This window comes from Octopus bimaculoides, chromosome 2, assembly GCF_046866305.1.
Source record: "Octopus bimaculoides isolate indiv1 chromosome 2, ASM4686630v1, whole genome shotgun sequence".
NCBI classification, from domain to species: domain Eukaryota; kingdom Metazoa; phylum Mollusca; class Cephalopoda; order Octopoda; family Octopodidae; genus Octopus; species Octopus bimaculoides.
The window spans coordinates 109081247-109102302 of NC_142929.1; the positions used below are offsets into that span (position 1 = coordinate 109081247).

The 21056-nt window shown below is 33.4% G+C and overlaps 1 protein-coding gene across 1 annotated transcript in view; it reads right to left on the reverse strand.

Moving 5' to 3' along the window:
• Positions 1-3811: 3811 nt before the first annotated feature.
• Positions 3812-21056, reverse strand: part of LOC106880451 (uncharacterized) — a 126266-nt gene continuing 109021 nt past the window's right edge. The window contains exons 27-40 of the mRNA XM_052978580.2: positions 20470-20682; positions 17195-17401; positions 15793-15897; positions 14605-14757; positions 13807-13974; positions 12172-12284; positions 11332-11512; positions 10121-10333; positions 9068-9447; positions 8243-8366; positions 7713-7921; positions 5732-5840; positions 5026-5195; positions 3812-4885 (exon numbers count right to left, since the gene is read on the reverse strand). Coding sequence (XP_052834540.2) covers positions 4780-4885; positions 5026-5195; positions 5732-5840; positions 7713-7921; positions 8243-8366; positions 9068-9447; positions 10121-10333; positions 11332-11512; positions 12172-12284; positions 13807-13974; positions 14605-14757; positions 15793-15897; positions 17195-17401; positions 20470-20682 — 2451 coding nt within the window. The 3' untranslated portion in view covers positions 3812-4779. The remainder of the gene's footprint in view (positions 4886-5025; positions 5196-5731; positions 5841-7712; positions 7922-8242; positions 8367-9067; positions 9448-10120; positions 10334-11331; positions 11513-12171; positions 12285-13806; positions 13975-14604; positions 14758-15792; positions 15898-17194; positions 17402-20469; positions 20683-21056) is intronic.

Below are 21056 nucleotides of genomic sequence, written 5' to 3' on the forward strand. Positions count from 1 at the left end.
ATGGGCAACAAGGATGCTGATGTCTTTATTCCATGTCCATTGATGCTGCTTGTCAAGGCAGTTCAATGAGGATGAACTTCAGTAAAGTGTTGACTTTCTATTGTAGAACATCTGCCTCACATTTCTTGGTTTTCCCCAACTGCCACCACAATCGAGATGTTTAAGTACGGAATTTGCTTTGTCACAATTCAATCTTTAATAAAAGGTAGCTTCATGTTGCAAATCCCATAGACTTCAAGCAAAAGCCAAACAGTTTTAATATTTTTAAAATTTCAGAGTGGTATAACTGCTTTGTAGAATGAAATTTGTGATTATAGTCCTCAGTATTTTTCACTTAAGTTTAGAGCGACATGTGTGAACTTAGTCATTCCCTTCAGCTCTTGTGGAACACCATTTGAAAACTACTGATCTATGTAGATGCACAAGGGATTTAAAAAAAATATAATTTAAGGCTTTAGAAAATTCCTATTAATGCTTCAATTCATAATTCTATTATACATAAGTATGATTTAATAAAACAAACAATAGGTTTCATGTTTAACTTTAAAAAATGTTTTTTAAATGTTCTATGCCAAGTGCACCAACAAATTTTTAAATTCTATGGAAAAAGCAGCAATAATATTTTTATTTGATCTCCATAAAATCAAACAGATTGAGAACCACTGCCTTGGACTAATAAAAGTCACTGGTTGTTATACTTTTCAAGCATTATGGCTATCCATGGGTATAATTTGTAACTTATAAATTTTTATGAATCTTTTGTAGCAGTCATAAGACTGTGACTACACTGGAGCACAGCTTTTAGTCAAATCAACCTCAATTTTTATGTTTTAAAATTCTGGTACTCTATAGGTCTCTTTTGCCAAACCACTAAGTTACAGGGACATAAACAAACCAACACAATTTATGATTCGAAAAATGGTTGGACAATCTTGTGTGATTTTCAGTCTTAACACAATACTGACAGCCTCAATGATTCAGGTGTACAACAAGTGGTAACCATATACCTTCCAATGAATTTAGCACCAAGTCACCCTTGATCAGAATAAAGGCATTCTAGCTATGTCCAGTCCATTTTTTTTAAATCCTCCATGCACCGAAGACTAAATAAATCAATGTGTTGTTTGTTTCAAAGATGGTAGGTAAGTTGTCAAATTAAAAAACACTATTTTAATAGCTAAGGTACTATAAAGTACTAAATAAAAGTGAAAAGTAACAAAATAAAAAGCACCTAAACAACAAATTGCATAAGTGTAAAAAGAAAACAATTTATATTAGAAATTTCAACTCTCAGCAGATTAAAATGAAATTAACACAATTATTTTTGCTCTGTATTTTCAAAAATTTACTAATTAATTCCTTTGATGTAGAAGCTACAGTTTTACATGATTTAAATCATCAATGGATCCAATTTTCATTAATAATATGCCAGGTAGTTTATAATCATAACATTTTAAGCCCATATTTGAGGTTCAGAATTTCTTAGGTACACTCCTGTTGTTAAATACTATCCAGCTTCAGCATTTACATGTGGCAAAATGAGAGGTATGAAAGCTAACTTAGACAAATGTTCAACCCACAAACAAACTGTCTGATATCTGTGTCCATTGTTCATTAAAAATTTATTTTTGTTCATTCCAGAATCTTTGAATCTTCATTAAAATGCTTTACAAGGTCTATAAATTCCAGCTTTTATTGGTTCTGAGGCATTCTGTTACAGTCATATAAACTCATTGATTGTAAAAAGAAAAACAAATCTGGAAGACATCATTTAATTCATTCCAAAACTTTCACAAGTCTTATACATAGGCTTCTTATTGTATTTTCTTCTTGCTCAGTAACTTTACACTCTGACATTTCCTTCTCAAATTGATAATCAAGTAATGGCTTCAGATCTAAATAATCCAGCACTGAATTATCATTTAACATTTTTCCTGGCATTATAATTATTGAACTGTGCGAATCATTGAGATGCTGAAAATCATTCAATATTTCAATAGGGTCTTGTATTTATACTTCAAATCTTTTTTCTTTTTCTTTAACTATGAACATGATAAACAATTTGCTCTTAACAGAGTAGGAAAACAGTCTTCTTGTTACAAAATTTTTCTGCCTGAATTTTGAACAGAAAATTCTGAAATAGATTCTGATTTCACTTTCAGGGAAAAGCACTATCTTTAGCACTAAGTTATAAAAAAAAAAAAGAAAAACTATAATCACATGGGTGCAAAACTAAATTGACTGCTATTTCTAGCATGTCAAACAACTGTGTAGAGGTGCCTCTAATACCAATGGAAGCATTTTTTAGACTATCAACAATTTTTGTTTTACACAGCTTAGTCAACGTTTACTATCAAATGTCATATTTATTTATTAAATTCATCTATTTTCTACAGTGTATCATCTCACTCTTAGTCAAATCACTTAGAAACAGATGATGAATAGAAATACTAAATCATTTAATATTTTACAAAAATAAAAGATATAAAAAAAAGTTAATAGTCTAAAAGATTTTTCCCCATCAGTATTCATTAGGTTATCTAAGTACACTTTTCTGACTGTGCTTAATTCATAAAATTTCTGAAACATGACTGCAACAACTCCAATTCCCACAGTTTTACAAATTAAGTTACACTTATGTTTAGTCCTCTTTAAAGACTAAATACACACACACATACACGGTAATGTGGTTAAGATTTTTTGCAATGCAATCATATGGTCTCCAGTTCCACCCCACTACTTGGCAGTTTTGGCAAGTGTTTCTACTATAGCCTTCAACTGACTAATGCACTAAGAGTGAAATTTGAGAGAGAAAATGAGTGAAAGCTGCTGTGTACTTACATGCAAGTGTGTGTGTGTGTGTGTGGTGGGGTAGTTCTTTCTGTGTATCTTTAAATTGATACCATTTTGGTAGTAGTGATATTATGTCTCATAAACAAAATTCCAGCAACTTAGCATAGAATAAAGAACCTTACTTGTTAAAAGATAAGGGTTAGCATCAGGAAGGGCATTTGGCTGCAAAATACTGCATCAACAAGTATTGTATAACCTATACCAGCTTGGAAAAAGTGAATGTAAAAATGATGAAAAGTTTTCTGCAAACTGAAAACTTTTAACAAGTACTGTGAAAATATATATTCTAACTGAATGCTTTTATTGATGGCCACTCAATAGTCAAATCACATTTTGATCAGTGTATATATATATATATATATATATATATATATATATATATATATAAAAGAAAAAAAACCCACCAATCCACTTCTCAACTGCCAATAAACATTTGTTTTACAATGCACTGCTAGTAACAAACCCTGAAATTCTGATCTCAACCATGGCATTTTTACATGCAAACCACAGTACTATTAAAACTTAATATATGTTAAGAGATCTGTTAAGTACATTGGGTTAAGTACAGTTAAGTACATTGGGTACTACTTTACCAGCTAAAGTATCTAGGATTACACTGTACGTTTAAAAGGCGTAAATAATATGGAGAGCACTGCACACAAAAGATTCTGAATAATTGAAGAGCATTTTGTAAGCTTCATGCAATCATGCTTTGAGTTGAAGCTAACTGCACTAGAATGGTATCCTTTCAAGGCAGGAAGATATCATTTGCTTAATACCATAGAAATTTTGATAAGCTTCATTGCAACTTTAGTAATGGATGACAAAAAATTTTTTTTAAAACATTTTAAAAAAAAAATTGATAAATTGATTAGCAATCCAAACATTCAGTAATTGTAAATATTTGAGAGAAAAGTGTTACATACAATTGGTATTAAAAGTGAATGAAAATTACAAATACAAGTTCCAGTGTTTATTCATAGAAAGCTTTCACAAGGAATACAAATATACTTTCAGTTCAATAATCTTGTTAGCTAGGAATGACAGAACGGGTCTCACCTGGATAGCAAGCCCAATGAGAAGGTATCATCAAAGAAACAGCTTAACCAAATTATCATTCAGAGGATCCAGTCACCAAATGGAGATTTTTGTCTGGATTATCTTTCCATTTTTTGAAATGGGATAGAAAAATATTTTCTTTTTCTTCCCTCCAACAAGCATAGAAGGAAAAGCCACAAAGGGTTGGATAGTCCCCTCCTTCAAGCATAATTTTATTTAAATGATGCAGAAAAAAAAACCCTGTGTGTGTATGATTTTATATATAAGTATATACATTTATATATATGTATATATACACACATACACAACACACAAATATATAAAAATTAAAAGGGGGAGGGAAAGAAAACATGGGAAGAAAAATATTGTCTCCCTTTGTTCAATGTATTTACAGTTTCTGGCACCAGATGGCCACAGTAGAAAACAAAAGTAGCAACTAACCTAAGAGAAAATGTTATGGGCTCAAAGTTAAAAGATAATTAAATTGAGAACTATAAAAGGCGATATTCTTTACCAGCACCATGCAGGGAACAGGGCTGCTTGCAATATCACAAAGTTGAAGGAGGGGGGATTGGGGCAAAAAAGGAATACCTAAAATAATAATAAAAAAATAGAAAATTGTAATTATTGATAAATGTTTTACAAAAGCAGGAACGGGATGGTTGGGCAAATGTTTTCATTTTATTTATTTATTTATATTATATCTATGGAAAATAACTTTTCCATTTATTGCTGGTTGTACAGATCGGGTGAAGGTTGTCATCAGGAAATTAAGACTGCAAGCTAAAGTTGGATAGACTATTCAGCCCTGTCCCAAAGTAGCCAGCACATTGGCCAAATTTATCAACAAACAGTATTCAAAGTCAATCATTTTTCTGCTGTTTGTTCTAATTCTTCATCAGATTCTTCCTTCTCACCAGCTTCACTTGATCGCACAGTAGATATAATAGTTCGAGATGTTCGACCAGGAGGCCTGAAATATATATAAAAATAATCCCACAATAAATTGTCTACAAAACACTAAAGGGGAAAAATAAAATTAAAAAAATAAAAATGGATGCTTGAATGAACTTTTGTGATAAATTTTAAAATTTTGGCAACAGTTTCACTTACCGCAATTGCCTTCTGTTGCTAATTTCTCGAGACACAAGTTGGTTCTGCTCCATCTGTTCATCAAGATCTCGTTGTAATTTACGTCGTTGAGTGTTCAACCGAGTGATCTCTTCTTCTGCTTCATCCAACTGTCTTTTTAATGCTTTTACACGAGCACTTGATTTATCCATCTATTAATGAGAGCATAAAAAGTAAATTATCAATGGCCTCTATTTCTGGTAATGCTTTGGTCTGTCAGTATAATTTTCAAGACAGTTACATCTGCTTCCAACTTCATTTTTATTTAGATTTATTCTTCTATATTTCTCCAGGCAAATATCTTTTTCACTCTTTGCTGATGCAATTTCTTTTTACAATTTAATGTCATTTCTACGTCTAAGCATTCCACATTAAAGTTGGTTTTATTAAACCACATAAAAATAAATGTTTCCACTGTGTCTACTGCCCTAACTCTTTATGTGTATTTAGTGCCAGAGTTTTGATTTAGATTTAGTAGTTTGCAATTAGACAATACAAGACTTCCATAAATATATTTTAAGAGAAAGAATCATGCTAACACATAAAATACAACCAGAGCTTATAGAAACAAATCAATGATCTGAGTTTCCAATTGCAGACATTCTTTTCATCACATTTCCATCTACAGTAGTTTCTACTCCATTATTACAGTTTAAACATTAACAAAAAACAAAACAATGATACTGACCTGTTCTTTGTACTGATCAGCATGTCTTCTTTCTTCTTCAGCTTGAAGCATTAATTCCTTGACTTTTTTGTCCAGTTTCCTGTTACTGCGGAGAGCACTGTTCTTCTCCCTGGTAAAAACAAAGCATAAAAACTTCTAGTAAGAAAAGACAAAAAAAACAAAAAAAACTCCAACACCTGAAGAATGTTCATTCTGAAGTGATAACTATTTAGTACTATACTGAAGTTGCATTCCTTTTATACAACCAGTATCTAAGTTACCCTTATACCTATTATCAAACTGTGTCAAACTGTACAGCTCATGTCAGCATGGAACATGGATGTTAAATGATGATGATGAAATACCTCTTACTTTTTATTTTCAATTGCTTTTTTTCTGGCCATACAGCCATAATTTTTAGTAACTTTTAATCAACATGCTTCTAGTAAAATTTATCAGCTTGTCATCTAAATAATATTGATACTTAAATATTTAAAAAAAAATTATATTTGTGTTTATTTCACATAAAAAGTGTAGTTAAACATATTGATAAAACTAAGACTTTTTTCAAAAGTTATTTTCCCAATTTGTTGAGGCTCATAAAACCCTAAATGGAAACAAATTATTTATAGAAACAAACCAAAATAAATCATAATAATTTTATAATAATTACAACTGCATGTTATATAGCGTTATTTATCATTTCTTTTATATGCCTTTTTTCTTGCAAACAGTAGCATTTTTGTGCTTGATCTTAGATAGTTATTGAATGGGCCAAGTAATGACTTGAATGAAAAGAACAATTCTTTTCACAGTAGTAATAATCCATTCTACTATAGGCACAAGCCTGAAATTTTGGCGGAGGGGGCTAGGTGATTACATCAACCCAATGCTCAACTGGTACTCATTTTATTGACCCTGAAAGGATGAAAAGGCAAAATCAACCTCGGCAGAATTTGAACTCGGAATGTAAAACCAGAAGAAATGCCACTAAGCATCTTGTCTGGCATGCTAATTTCACAGTAGTTTTAGTGAAGTACCTATAGTAATAGATACCTTTGAACATTTATAAACTTTGTATTCTGCTAGTGTTTAAATATTTTGTGCTTTTCTTAGTTATCTCAAATTATAATTTCTCTTTAATATAAAGAAATGAGAAGGTGACTGACAAAAATTGGTTCTATATCAATTACTGTTTTGATGGTTGACCACAAGTGGCTAAAATGGAATTCCATAGAATTGCTGGAATAATTTTATTTGATAGGGCACACAGCTAGATCAAGAAGTTACTCTAAGTTGAGTCACTACTTGTGGTTAGAATGTTTGAAGAAAGAATTGTAAGTTACATTTTATGGACAAGGGCTACTAGCAGGACATTTATGGGGAGAACCACATGTGAGATAGTTGGATAATATTCATAGCTTCAGTTGGTCATGCTTAGGGATTGAACTGGAACATTTACTGACAGTTACTTCTGATATAACCTTCTGGATATTGTGTCTGAGAAATCTTCCTCCAAAACCTTCAAAGGAATAGGGTGCAATGAAGACAAACAGATGAAACTACTGTCAAATCGCTTTAGATTGAATCCTAAGTGAATGTAACGGGTGTAAAAGACTTAGATTAAATTTTCTATCCACAGTTAATCTGAAATAACATATCAAAGGCAGTGAGCTGGCAGAAACATTAACGCAACACGTGAAATGCTTAGCGGTATTTCGTCTGCTGTTACATTCTGAGTTCGAATTCTGTCAAAGCCGACTTTGCTGTTCATCCTTTCAGGGTCGATTAAATAAGTACCAGTTACACACACTGGGGTCGATATAATCGACTTAATTCGTTTGTCTGTCCTTGTTTGTCCCCTCTATGTGTAGCCCCTTGTGGGCAGTAAAGAAATAAGAAATAACATATCTGATACAGAAATAACAAGAGAGAGAGAAAGAGTAAAATATAAAGTTTTCTTTATGGTAACATAAACTAAAGGGTGAGCAAAAATTCTTACTTGTTGTCTTGGTCCAATTGATCCTCAAGATTAGCAATTTTCCCTTCCAAAGCAGTAATCATAGCTCGCTGCTTCATTTTAGCTTGGTTTTCTAATTCTTGTACCTTAGTCTTAAGGTCTTTATTTTGACGTTCTAAAGCCATGCGTTGGTTATCCAAATGCTGTGAAGTTGATTTTTCTGCATTCAGATCAGTAAGCATTTGTTCAAACTGTTTTGGAGAGAGGAGAGAAAATTCATGTAAGAATAGATGACAAATGTATAGTTATTATGCAGAGAAAAAAAGGGCCTTATGTATTCAGCTCAAATTCTTTAAAAAAATATAAAATCCCATTCAGTGTCAAGAATGCACGATAATGCATAAATTCTTATTTAACAGTAACAGAGTATTAAATAAGTTCAACATTTCAAAATGGTGAGCATTAATTAAACCACAAGGTTTCTTCTCTAAGATGCTCATAGTATAAATATTAAATAATTTAATGCCAAACCCCACAAAGGAATAAACAGAGTGAATCTGACTTCAACAAACCTGAGCATTTAATTTCTTATTTTTATCAACAAGTATTTCACCGTTATTCTGTTCTTCATCAAGTTGATCTTCCAGTTCAGTAATCCTTAATTCAAGTCGTCTTTTCTCATCACTCAATGAAGACCTATAAATGGCAAAAGGAATTTGTCATAACCATTAAAATAGAATTTTTAAAAAATTTGATGGAAAAGAATGAGCAGTATTTAATGAAGATGGTATTTGAAAATCCTTATTTGACATACTAAGTAAAAAATTTGAGTTAATTTCAAAACTGACATTAATTTGTTTGTCTTTCTTACATAATCAGCATACCTGTGTCATTAATCTGATGGCAAGTATGCTTATCATTATCATCATCATTTAATGTCCACTTTCCATGCTTGATCAATCAGACAATTTGTCAAGGTAGATTTTTCTAAAACAGCATGCTTTCCCATCACCAATCCTCACCTGTTTCCAAGTAAGGTAATATTTTCTCCATGGTGAGACATGTTTTTCATGGAAACTGGAAACGAACCACACTTGTACAACAATGATGCTCATTTACATCCATCACAAAATGTCTAGACATAAGTACATTCAAAACATACACATATAATGAGCTTCTTTCTGTTTCTGTCTACCAAATCTAGTCACAAGGTCTTTTTTGGACCAGAGCTATAATAGAAGACACTAGCCCATGGTGCTGCACAGTGAGACTGAACCTGAAACCACAGGGTTGGGGAAAAGGTGTCTTAGCCACACAAGTACTTAGGTGTTAAATGTATTATTACTATCATTATTATTATTATATTATTATTATTATTATTATTATTTTGTACTCACTTGCTAACTGATCCACTTGCAATCTCTTCTTGGAGTTCATCACGTTCAGCTTCCGCATTCTTTCTTGCTCGCTCTGCAGTGGCAAGATCTTCTTGCAACACAACCAGTTCATCTTCCAAGGACTTGACTTTCTTTTTCATGTCCTTGAATGCTGCACTGGCATCATGTTGGGCAGCACGAGCCTCTTCAGCCTCCCGTTGGTACTCTTTCATTTGGGCATTAGCTTTTCTAGCTTGTTTCACAGCATCTTCTTTTTGTTTAGTAAGAGCAATTATCTGCTCAGTCAGCTGAGCAAGATCTTGTTCCAGTTTTTTCCTACTTTGAATAGATGTTGTCTTTTGGTTTCTTGCATCTTCAATTTCAGCTTCTAATTCTTTCAACTACACAGAATGAAAAATTAAAAGTCTCAAATACTACAAAATTAATGGAGAATAACATATGGAAGATACGCTCATTTGCATACGGGTTTCAATGGTGGTTCAATACAGGAACAAAAGTTTCAAAGATTTTAATGATTCTAATTTCTTAATAAAATAAACACAAGAAATTTTATTCACCTATGATGCTTAATTAAAAAATTTTAATATAAATATATTCTTTAAAATTTGTAAATAATAAATATTTCATATAACAAAATTGCCTCCATATTTAACCCTTTAGCATTTAAATCACTTATATCCAGCTATTCTATCTGTTTTATGTTCAAACTGGCCAGAATCCAGCCTCTCACATCTACCTTGTCATGTCATTCTAAAAAATAAACAATCACAGAAATCTAGAAGTTACAACATAATGTAAGATTAATTCAAAACAACAAGAAGTAAAAAAAGAATTAAATTTGGCAAGCGTAATGTCTGAATGTTAAAGGGTTAAATATTTATGTTTGCAAGATACATTGAAGCAAGTGCTTATACTGCTAGAAATTCCATTATATTTGATGGATGAAGGTAAAATTTGATTCAAAGAGCTTCAAGTCAGTGCAATAGTTTAGCAACAAGATCTTGTGCTACAATAATAGTAAAAGTACATCTGATTACTGAAACAAGAACTCACCTGTCTTTGAAGTCCCCTCTTAATCTCATCAGCATTTTCATCACGCCCACTTAATTCTTTCTGCAATTTCGCTATCTCAGCTTGCATCGTTACTTCTGCTCTGAGTTTGCAGTCTTCCATGGTCTGTAGGTCATCCTCAAGTTCTTCTATTTGAGCAAGCTGTTCAGAGACCTGAATCTCCAGTTGTTTCTTTAGACGTTCCAAATCAAGAACCTTCATATACAAACAAAAGTAAAAATCTCATTGGCATGGAGCTGAGAATAAGTGTATATAGATAGATATACAAATATATATGTATGTATGTAACCACATAACCAGATATATACGTAGCATAGCAATGTTAAGAAGTTCACCTTGCAACTGCATGGTTTTGAGTTCAACCCATTGTGCTACACAAGTGTCTCCCATTATAGCTTCACACACACACACACGTGCTTGCTTGTCTTTGCATTGACACTGCTGAAGCAGCAGTGATGCTGCTTATGTCCCCATAATTAAAATATCCAGCAGTGTTGGACATAAATAAACACTGAATAAAGGACCTTACTTGAAAACAAATAAAGGTTGGTGTCAAGGAAGACATCCAGCTACAATATACTGCCTTAAGAAATCTTATCTGACCCCTACCAGCATGGAAAAAAACAGATTAAAAGAAATACAGTGAGACTTTCACCAGTTTATTGTATCAGTATGGTTGAGTAAATTATAAAGCTTTGAACCCATACGTGGCTATGCGGTAAGAAGTTTGCTTCTCAACCACATGGTTCTAGCCTGGGCAAAGTTCAGAGAGCTCCTACCCCTGCTGGCAACTAAGACCCTCTCGCTCAGGATGAAAGGTAGACTGTATGATGCATGTGAGTGAACTGCCACGCTACACAGCAGTGAAACACGGGCCATGACTGCTGAGGGCATGCGCAGGCTTGAAAGAAATGAAGCTAGTATGATCCGCTGGATGTATAATGTCAGTGTGCATACACGACAGAGTGTAAGCACCCCGAGAGAAAAGTTGAGCATAAGAAGCATCAAATGTGGTGTGCAATAGAGACGACTGTGCTGATATGGTCATGTGTTACGTATGGATGAGGACAGCTGTGTGATAAATTAAATGAAAAGCAAACCATTTAGCTAAACTCTTCATATACTTTGTATATATTTATATAAATAAAAGAAAAAACTATTTTTAACCTCTACATAAAAATGTCTTTACTTACATTTCTTTTATCAGAATCAACAGAAGAGACAAGGCCATCAAGCTCATTCTGTGACTTCTTCCATTTCTTCTCAAGCTCTTCATATTTATCACGTTCTTCTTCAAGTTCTTTTACAAGATTCATAATCTTCGTGGACTTCTCATTAATTTCTCGTTGTGCCTTTTCATTTTCAGCACTCAATCTGCAAATATATATATATATGTTGATATGAACGAAAAAAAAAACATTTTGTTCTAATGTTCGTGTGATGCAAACGTTCCGTGCGTTCAAAAAGAGGAAAAAAAAGTCCTTTTCAAAAGAAATCGTATAGTCTGTGCCATGAGAAAAAAGAAAATAGCCTTTAAAATAGCGGATGGGGAAAACAGGAGAGAACACTTGAAATGAGGAGAGTGCTGATCTGATATCAGAAGAGGTTGGATTCATCAATAGTGAATGAATATTGAGCATCGGCTGGATTGTTACTGGTGATTATTTGTGTATATTCTATTCACTTTATGTCCTTTTCTGGAAATATTATAGTGTGGACATTCAAAACAAGCCAGCAATATTAATAATTATCATTTCCGTGTGGAATAACATTTGTATCGTATATTGCATATTTTGTACCTTATTAAGTGTTATTGTAGTAAATTTCCAAGTAGCATTTTAACTTTAATCTGTGCGTTCGTTTTTCTTTAAATCTTGAACGTAACAATATCAATAAGCTTGTGGTTCAACAAAACAAAAAGGCTTCTAAAATAATCTAAGTAACATATCAATTAGAGATACAGTAAAAACAAGGAGGAAGTATCTACACTAAGTAAATGTAACTTCAAAAGAAAATGAACAGGAATAACATACCGTTCTGAAACTGCTTTCTCCTCTGCCATTTTCTGGTCAAATTTGGCTTGTTTCCTAGTGAGTTCGTTAACTTGAGCGATTTGTTGGTCCAACTCAACTCGGAAATCCTCATTCTAAAAATGTGAAGAGAAAACATTTCCTATTAAAAGTCAGTTTGGTTCTTAATATCGACCATATGTATATTGTGACTAATAAATGATAATCAGTGGTAGGGGACCTGGAGGTGCATAAGTGGTAGCTAGAAGAAGGGAAGGGGTAAAGTTAGCTGGTAAGAGAGAGCATCCATGTATGCTGGATAGTCAAGATAGCAATTAGATGGGAATGATGGATGTTGATGAGGATGTGATGGCAGGTAATATAGGGGGCATATGTAATGAGAGAGAGGTGGGGAGGCAACTGATGGGGGTCATTAAAATGGCCAGGAGTAAGAGAATGCAAAGGTAGAGACTATGAAGAGGGTGCTATAGAGAGAAGGTAACAAGAAGAATAGGAAATGGAGGGTCAGTAAGGACAAAATGCCTAGCTGTAGACATGCATTATCCTCATTACTATCTCTGTTTTAATATACATTTTGCTATGCTTACATGAGTGAACACAGTAAAATAATTATCAGTATATAACTCGTATATATTTTCAGCTCTGGCCCCTTCTCTCATAGTTTAATCCTTCTTCTCCTAACATAAAGCACTCTACTCCTCAGGAGTGATAGCCTTGCAAGCTGCATGGGATCTTACTAGTGCTGGTGTCCCAAAACAGAAAAAAGCACCCAGTACATGTTGTAAGTGGTTAGGAAGAACATCTAGCCATAGACACCATGGCTAAATAGACACTGGAGCACAATGCAGCCTTTGGACCCAATGGATCCTGTCAAACTGTCGAAGCTATGACAGCCTATAACATGGACATTAAATGATGAACGAGATGAAAGAGCTGATTCTGGAGGTAGATTAAATTCTATCAACATAGATAGAATGAAAGCATTTTTATGATCCATGGCACTTCAGTTTTACTATTGGACATCAAATATCAGAACTTTATGAGGAATCAAGGATAGTTTTCTTTTTTTTTTTTTTTTTGTAGAGTGTCATAAAGGGCTGTGAGATTTTAGTATTCAAGAGTGCAAACCTTGTTACAAACATTTAAAGCTATAGTAGAAGACACTTGCCCAAGGTGCCATGCAGTGGGACTGAACCCGGAACCATGTGGTTGGTAAACAAGCTCCTTACCACAGGCTCAATTCCTACTTTATGCTGAAGTTATTAGATGGTTAGGAAAGCACACACTACAGTAAATTATCCAAATTACATAAAAAATTTCCATTTCATATTATAAAACAATTTCTTGGAAATTTCTGGGAGAAAAACTTTAAATGTTTAATTATTGTCAGTGTTCAGTTAAAAGGATAAAAGAGATGGGGAAACAGTAGAATGTTAAAGTATTCACTTTCATACCTTAGATTCGAGTTAAAAACCTACAAGTGTTAACATTATATTTTTTTCCCTCTGGGATAAATAATATCCAGTATTAATATACAGGATTCAGTTTAATCTAATAAACTTATCCTGTAAGAATTTAGCACAGTCCTATGAACTGGACTTATAAAGTTACAAACAGTATGATAAAACTATTACAAACCTCTTCAGACAACTTTTTCTTTGCTTTTTCTAGCCGTGAAATTTGTTCCTGAAGATCAGCAATTTGTTGTCGTAATTGTTCTATGAGTCTTAGAGCCTTTTTTAGTTCTTCTTCAGCAGAATCCCGATTACTCTCAGCTTCCTCAGTTTTTTTCTTCAGTTCTACCATCTAAAAAAAAAAAAAATTTAACATTATCATGCATAAATCTACTATAATAAAACAAAGAAGTATTGATAGTTTTGGCCAGACAACCTAATCTTTTTGAATAAAATAACCCACTTAGAACAAACCACTTCATATCATTGCGTGTGTATATAACAAAAATTTAAATAAGAGCTTTGACGCTGATATCCATATATATTAAATTTTGAATATGGATCAGCCTTAGAGATTATAAATTTTTTTTGGTACTAACCTTTTTACCCTGAGGATGTGTAAGGAAATTTACTTATTTAACTTGAATTAAGAGTTGAATTTGACCTTATACAGAAATGTTTACATAGGTAATAAACTTTAATATATATGGATATCAGCATCAAAGCTGTTATTTAAATTTTTGATTATAACCAAGGAGATCGATTCACAAGGAGTTTACTATAGACCTTTGTGGACGAATTTTTGCTATTTTGATAACGATTACATGTTGTATCTTACCAATACATTTGGTAGATATCATTATATGAACATATATATATATAAATGAATATTAACAAAATAAAGATGTGTCAAACACGGACTAGGCACTATAAATTGCAAAATTTCATAATACTGTACTCCTGAGACATGGTAACAACATACCGTAGCTTGGTTCTTCTCAAGTTGTTTTTGAAGTAAGTTCTTGTTTTCTTCCTCCTCTTCTAATTTATCTTTAATTGAATCTCTCTCATCAGTAATAGTACGCAATTCCATTAAAGCTTGCATTTTGAGACGGTTTTCTTCATCAAGACCTTCCTGTGAAAGAAATATTGAATATTCTTAATTGTCATGAAAGAGAAAGTATGTTTACAGTGGCAAAGCATAGACTGATATAATTAATAGCTACAGATTAAAAAAGAATTTACTAGACATACTTGTAGTGACTAACTGTAACTCCCTAAATACTAACAGAGATGTGTCCTTCTGTAGAGTGGATTGTTATTGAAACAAATGTCTTCATTTGGATCTAATTAAAATAACCCTGACCAATATACATAAAATTACAATATATCAATATTTTTAATTCTATCAAGCAAACAAGTTATAACCAAACCACAAATTAAAACAGATTTTGATAAAATTTATAGTTGAAATTTTCAATGAAAACTATTCTCCATATTTATGAGGACGGATTCAGCGACAATTATGATAAAGGAAAAAGGTTTGAAATTAGAGCATGCTAGTTAATAATATTAGTAAACTCCCTCCTATCCAGCACCACTGGGACTAGAGAGCTGCTGGATAGCTGACTTTCAAGATATCTGATCTTCAATTTTTAAATTAGAAGCACCTTACAAAACTAAGCAAAACTTTACATATGCTACATCAGTATTATTACTAATAATTTAAATAAAGTAGAAATTAAGGAAATAGGAAGAAATAAAGGTATAATTTAAGTACAGAAACATTTTTTTTTAATGACAAATATTTAACACAATTTAGCACAAATTCTCTTGGCTCTAATTAACAATATATTTTCTTTTATTTATTTTCTAGGCACTGGTTGCTTTAGAACTGGTTATTTGAGTACAAGATAAGAGGAAGTTTACTAGGAAGTAGCTGCTATTTGTCAATCAACACTTCTACTCAATATCTCAATCACCTATTCTACCAGTAGTATTGTCGAAAAAAAAAAAAACTAATTAAAAAGTGATAAATACATATAATATATAGAGAAAACTGAAAAGTGAACCTTCTAAACTACAAATATTACTTACTATAGTTTCAATGTTTTTCGAATTTAAGAACCAGAACATTAAAAACAATACTTTTCAATATCAAAATCATTACCTTGGTAGTAGAAAGATCAGCCTGAAGATTGCTGACTTTACGATTCAGTTCCAGCATTGAACCATCACATTCTTCAAGTGAAGTCATTGCTTGTTCATATTCAGTCTGTACAAATAAAATTGAATTAGTAATTATTTACTAGAATGAAGACAAAATTATATCAAATGAAATATAATACTCATGTCTAATGAATGGAGATAACAGTGAACAGTCAGACAGTCCACAGTGTAGAATGTTTGATGTAAAGACAGGCTGCAGTGTAGAAGAGACAGACCGATTAAAGTATGGAATGTCTGGACAGAATTCTTAGATATATAACATTTTGTTGTATCTCAAAAAGGTCATTATGACAATAATAAACACACACTGGTTCTATTTCACTTCATCATCATCATCGTTTAACATCTGTTTTCCAGGTCAACTATACAAACAATTAACTAATTTATAGTTTAATTAGATCATTCAGATTGATTCACTAAACAATTGATTAGTTAATTGTTAAATTGTTGACCAACTGATAAATAAATAAAAAGATAGCGAAATAGAACCAGCATGAGTGTATGTATTTATTATTAGCATAATGAAACCTCCCAAGACACAACAAAATGTTTCAACACATTTCAAGAATCTTGCGAATCAAATATAAAAATGAAATAAGTAGCAACTGTTTTGATTGAATGTCTTTTTCCAGATCATATCCATCTAATCATTGCTCAGTCATTTGTAGTATTAAGATGGTATATTTTTATCATATGCTCTTTTTATTTCACCTTACAATATATCAATTCCTTGTCATTCCCACTATCTTTATTTCCTTATTACTTAATATTTTTTCATTTCTAGTACAGACAAGATGCATTTTACTGTTATTGTTCTGTTCACACAATTCTTTTTACATATAAAGGACCATTATACTACTAAGGCAGAGACTGGCTGAGTTATTAGAGCATTGGATGAAATGCATCATGCTATTTATTCTGCGTCTTGCATTATAAGTCCTAATCCTGCCAAGGACTACTTTGCTTTTTATCTTTGTGAGGTCAATAAATAAACTACCAATCTAGGGTAGTGGACAGTTGGTAACATGAGAGCATCAGACCGGAAGCTTTGCATGATTAGCTCTAACTCACAATACTACCACTTAGTATCATGAGTATCCTTAATAGATCCCACCCAGTTGTAAGTATTCAGGCAAGGCTTCCAAGTTCAAGGATACTTCCCTCAGTCTCAGAGTTATTCCCCCACCCCCAACATACAATAAAAAACAACTTTCAACTGTAAAGCAAGAGCGACATCAAGAGCTAGACTCCTATGCTTTGTCCTTGATCAGAGGTAAACAAATAAACAGACAGACCAGAACCATAGTTATTGTAACCCATGCTGTGTAAAGAATAACATTTACCTGCATCTTTGACAACTTATCAGTTAAATCAGTTTTGGAACGCTCAACATCTACTAGTTTCATGCTTTGTTCTTGAAGCTGAGATTCAATTTGCTTTCGTTTCCTCTCAGACTCTTGCTTTGCTTGTTGCATTTGTTTTAAGTCATTAGCAAGATCAGCATTTTCAGCCTGCAAGGATTCTTTCATTTTATCCAAACTGGCTTTGGTCTGAAAAAATAGAATATATTATTAGTAATATAAACAAAGATTTTATTATTTTTTTGTTACAACACTTTACAAAGTATAATTTAATGATATAAAGACTGTCAGTAATACCTAAATTATCTTAATTTTAGATTAAGTATTTGCTCTATCATTTAACTTCCATTCTATTCCAAGTGTTGGTTGTTATTTAAATCCTAGGCTCTTCTTTCCCCCTCCCCATCATATTTACTATTTCATTCAGTGGTATCCAGAATAACTACATTCATTTATTGACTGATTTAAAACTTGACCATTGGAAGCCAAGGTATCTTTCACACTTAAAGTTCTCTTCCATTAGAAACTGAAGGTTGCATGAAAGTTCCACTACAAGCTATGTGACCATATATGACACAATGTGGACTCACATTAGCCAAATATGATAGAATTGGAGTAAAAAAAAAATTAATGAATTTTCTGATGTGTTCAATAGGTCTATAAATGTAATATTTCATGCTCTTTTCCGATGGTTGTCCCTTGCCATGGTGGAAGAGCTTGTGTGCCCTAATGATTCCGAGAGCGATGGTGTCTGGAGTCCTAGACTACTGGTAGGGCCACCCATGGTAGCAAGGTCGAGGATGAAGTTCCAGACTAAACACGACCAAACACAAACATCTAGATCTCAACGGCAAAGCAAGCAGAGGAGGGCAATCTCAAGCCCCCATGGAGTGACTCCGGCAGAAGAGAACAACACTTGGTGGGTAGGCATGACAAAGGCAGATAGACCCTGGTAGCTCGCTGCAACCAGCCTCAATGAGACTGCACATCTCAATTCTTGAGCCGCAGTGGAGAAGTTCCTGGCCAAGTGTGTGCGCGTGGCCATTGTGCAGCCACAATCACCTCAAACAATTTACTCAGCAACTGGCTTCATCTTTCTACTCATTGAGTCTAAAAAAACCCAAAAAAAAACCCAATGCTGATGGTATCACGGGCGCCGGAGGCAGGTCTGGAAAGCTGGAAGCCTCTAGCTCGTGACCACATATTGGCAGCGAATCAGCAGAATGCCAGTGAGGAATTAGAGAAGCACAGAACAATCCACCTATGAACATTAGCATCAACACCCAACCCCTAGAAGTTGAACACTTCTCATACCTTGGGAGTATTCTTTTGAAGACCACATGTGAAAAGGGCTCGGAGAAACAGATCAGGGCAGCCCACTCTGCTTCGGTAGACTCAGCCAATGCATATTCTTCAATCATGCACTGACCATCCGGACAAAGATCATGGTCTTCCGTGCTATTGTCCTGTCAACTCTTCTCTCTCTATGCTTGTAAGACTTGGACACTGTACTGCCGTGACTTCAAGCACCTTGAATGCTTCCAGCAATCCAAGCTATGACAGATCCTCAATATTCTATGGGAAGATCATATTACCAACAATGAGGTTCTTTGCAGTGCCTCATTACCAAGCGTCAAAGCCACCATTCTTCACCATCATCTCTGCTGGACAGGTCATGTCTAGCGTATGGAGCCCTCTTGTCTCCAAGGATCATGCTCTGCGGAGAATTTGCAATTGGAACAAGACCCAGAGAGGGTCTGAAATTCTGTTTTAAAGACCAGCTCAAATGGACCCTGGCTCAAACTACCATCCAGCTATCCTCATGGAAACAGATTGTCATGGATAGGACAGCCTGGAGGACTGCTATCCACAATGAAGCCAGCTCCTTCAAGCAGAACAGACAACAGAATGAGGAGGTAAAATGCAGGAGAAGAAAGGAGTGTTTTTCAACATCCTCGACCCGCACTGACCATCCTGTGCAAATTCTGCCCACAACTCTTTCACCACCAGCTTGGACTCCAAAGTCACATTTGGCACAAATATCTGCAGAGGAGACTGGATGGAAACTGATGAACCCAATGCTCAGATATGAGCTGGAGCTGGAGCTAGCAACAATTTCCTGCTATATTGTGATGCCACTTTTTTTTGGTGAATTTGGTATTAATTTTTTTTTTTACTACCAAGTTAATCAGATTGAATTTTTCAATACCTTCAGATATTTGCAAAAATCATTAAAGAAAATGGTTTTAAGAGAGATATCTTTCAACCATAAAAAGAGCAAAACTCCTTTTCTGGCATTTTTTTACTTTGGTCTCTCTACATCAATAAAGATTACATCCAGTAACATTTATTTAGTTAGTAAACCTTACTTTCTGCCTAACATGGAATATGCATTCAAATTAGTTAAAAGTAAGTGAAAAGTTTCAGTGTAATCTTTTTCGTGTTTAAAAAACTGAATAATGACCAAAGATTGATTTCTCTTTGCACTTAATTGGTAAAGTATTGGGTAGCAAGCAAGCCATTCTACTAACTACTACTGTGCTATATTTCTATTGTTATAAGTTTACTTACTGATAAACACTTCAAAATAGAAATAGTTTTAGAGTAGTAGGTTCAAGTGAATTTCAGTGATAATCGTACATGAGTAAACAGACACTGATTTAAAGGATAATACACTTAACATGGATATATAGTGCTGGTTTTGTTAATGCAATGAGTGTCAATAATAGTGTAGCAGTAATGTTTATGATGATTCAAATAAGTTCTAATAAGGGGATTTTCTCAATACAGAAAGTAAGCAGAAAGATTGCTGTATTAGAATTATGCCAAGAGCATCAAACAATAATTTGTTTGCTAGATATTTGAGATGGACAACAAAAACAAGAGATTACTAACACAGACTAATATCAATAGAAATACTATCAGCTGAGATATGCTATACAAAAAAAAAACAGGACAAAGTAACATTAAAAAAATACACACTGACAACTAAAACACTGGATCGAAAATGAGAGATAATGGGTATTATAATAAAATTATTACAAAATGATCAAACTTCTAAACATTTTCTATTAAAGTGTGTACTATCAAAGTGAGGCAGGCTTCACAACATTAACTACTGACTAATAATGATTTTTTGTTTCATCACAAAATTCTTTTTTTTATTAACTTTTTGATGCTCTCTCCATTAATACAAATTTCACAAGAGTTTCATTTTTGAAGAAAGCTGAAGGGAACTATGACAATAACTTGCTTACTTTCTTTACTGTATCAAGCTCTTCGTTGACAGTCTCTAGCTGTTTGGTGTACTTTTGACGTAAGTCATGCATCTGCTGGTCAGATCCCTTCTGGATATCTTCTATGCTCTTTTTTAAATTGTCAACTTCCAATTCACGTTTGCTTCGAAGTTCTTGTACAGCAGCTGTGGTATCAAGAGAATCTTCCAGTTCAGACTTCAAGGCTTCTAGTTCCTGAAAAACAGAGTAGTGAAGAAAATATTCATAAATAGAACCTGCATAGTTTGAAGAAAAAAAAAGTTTACAAAAATTGAAGGTACAGCTAAATCTATATTATATTTTAGAGATTTGATACGTACCAAATCAGTGTGTGTGTGTGTGTGTGTGTGTGTGTGTGTGTGTGTGTGTGTGTGTGTGTGTGTGTGTGTGTGTGTGTAATGCCAAGTGATAATTTCAAAATTAATAGATTCCAAAATAGTTATCTCAAAGGAGTTTAGAGCTACAGCTCTCTCCAACTAGAGAATGATAAATAACTTATTTCCTGAAAGTATTATGCTGGGTAGTATTTAATTAAGAAATCATGCAATAATTGTTACATAAGAAAACGT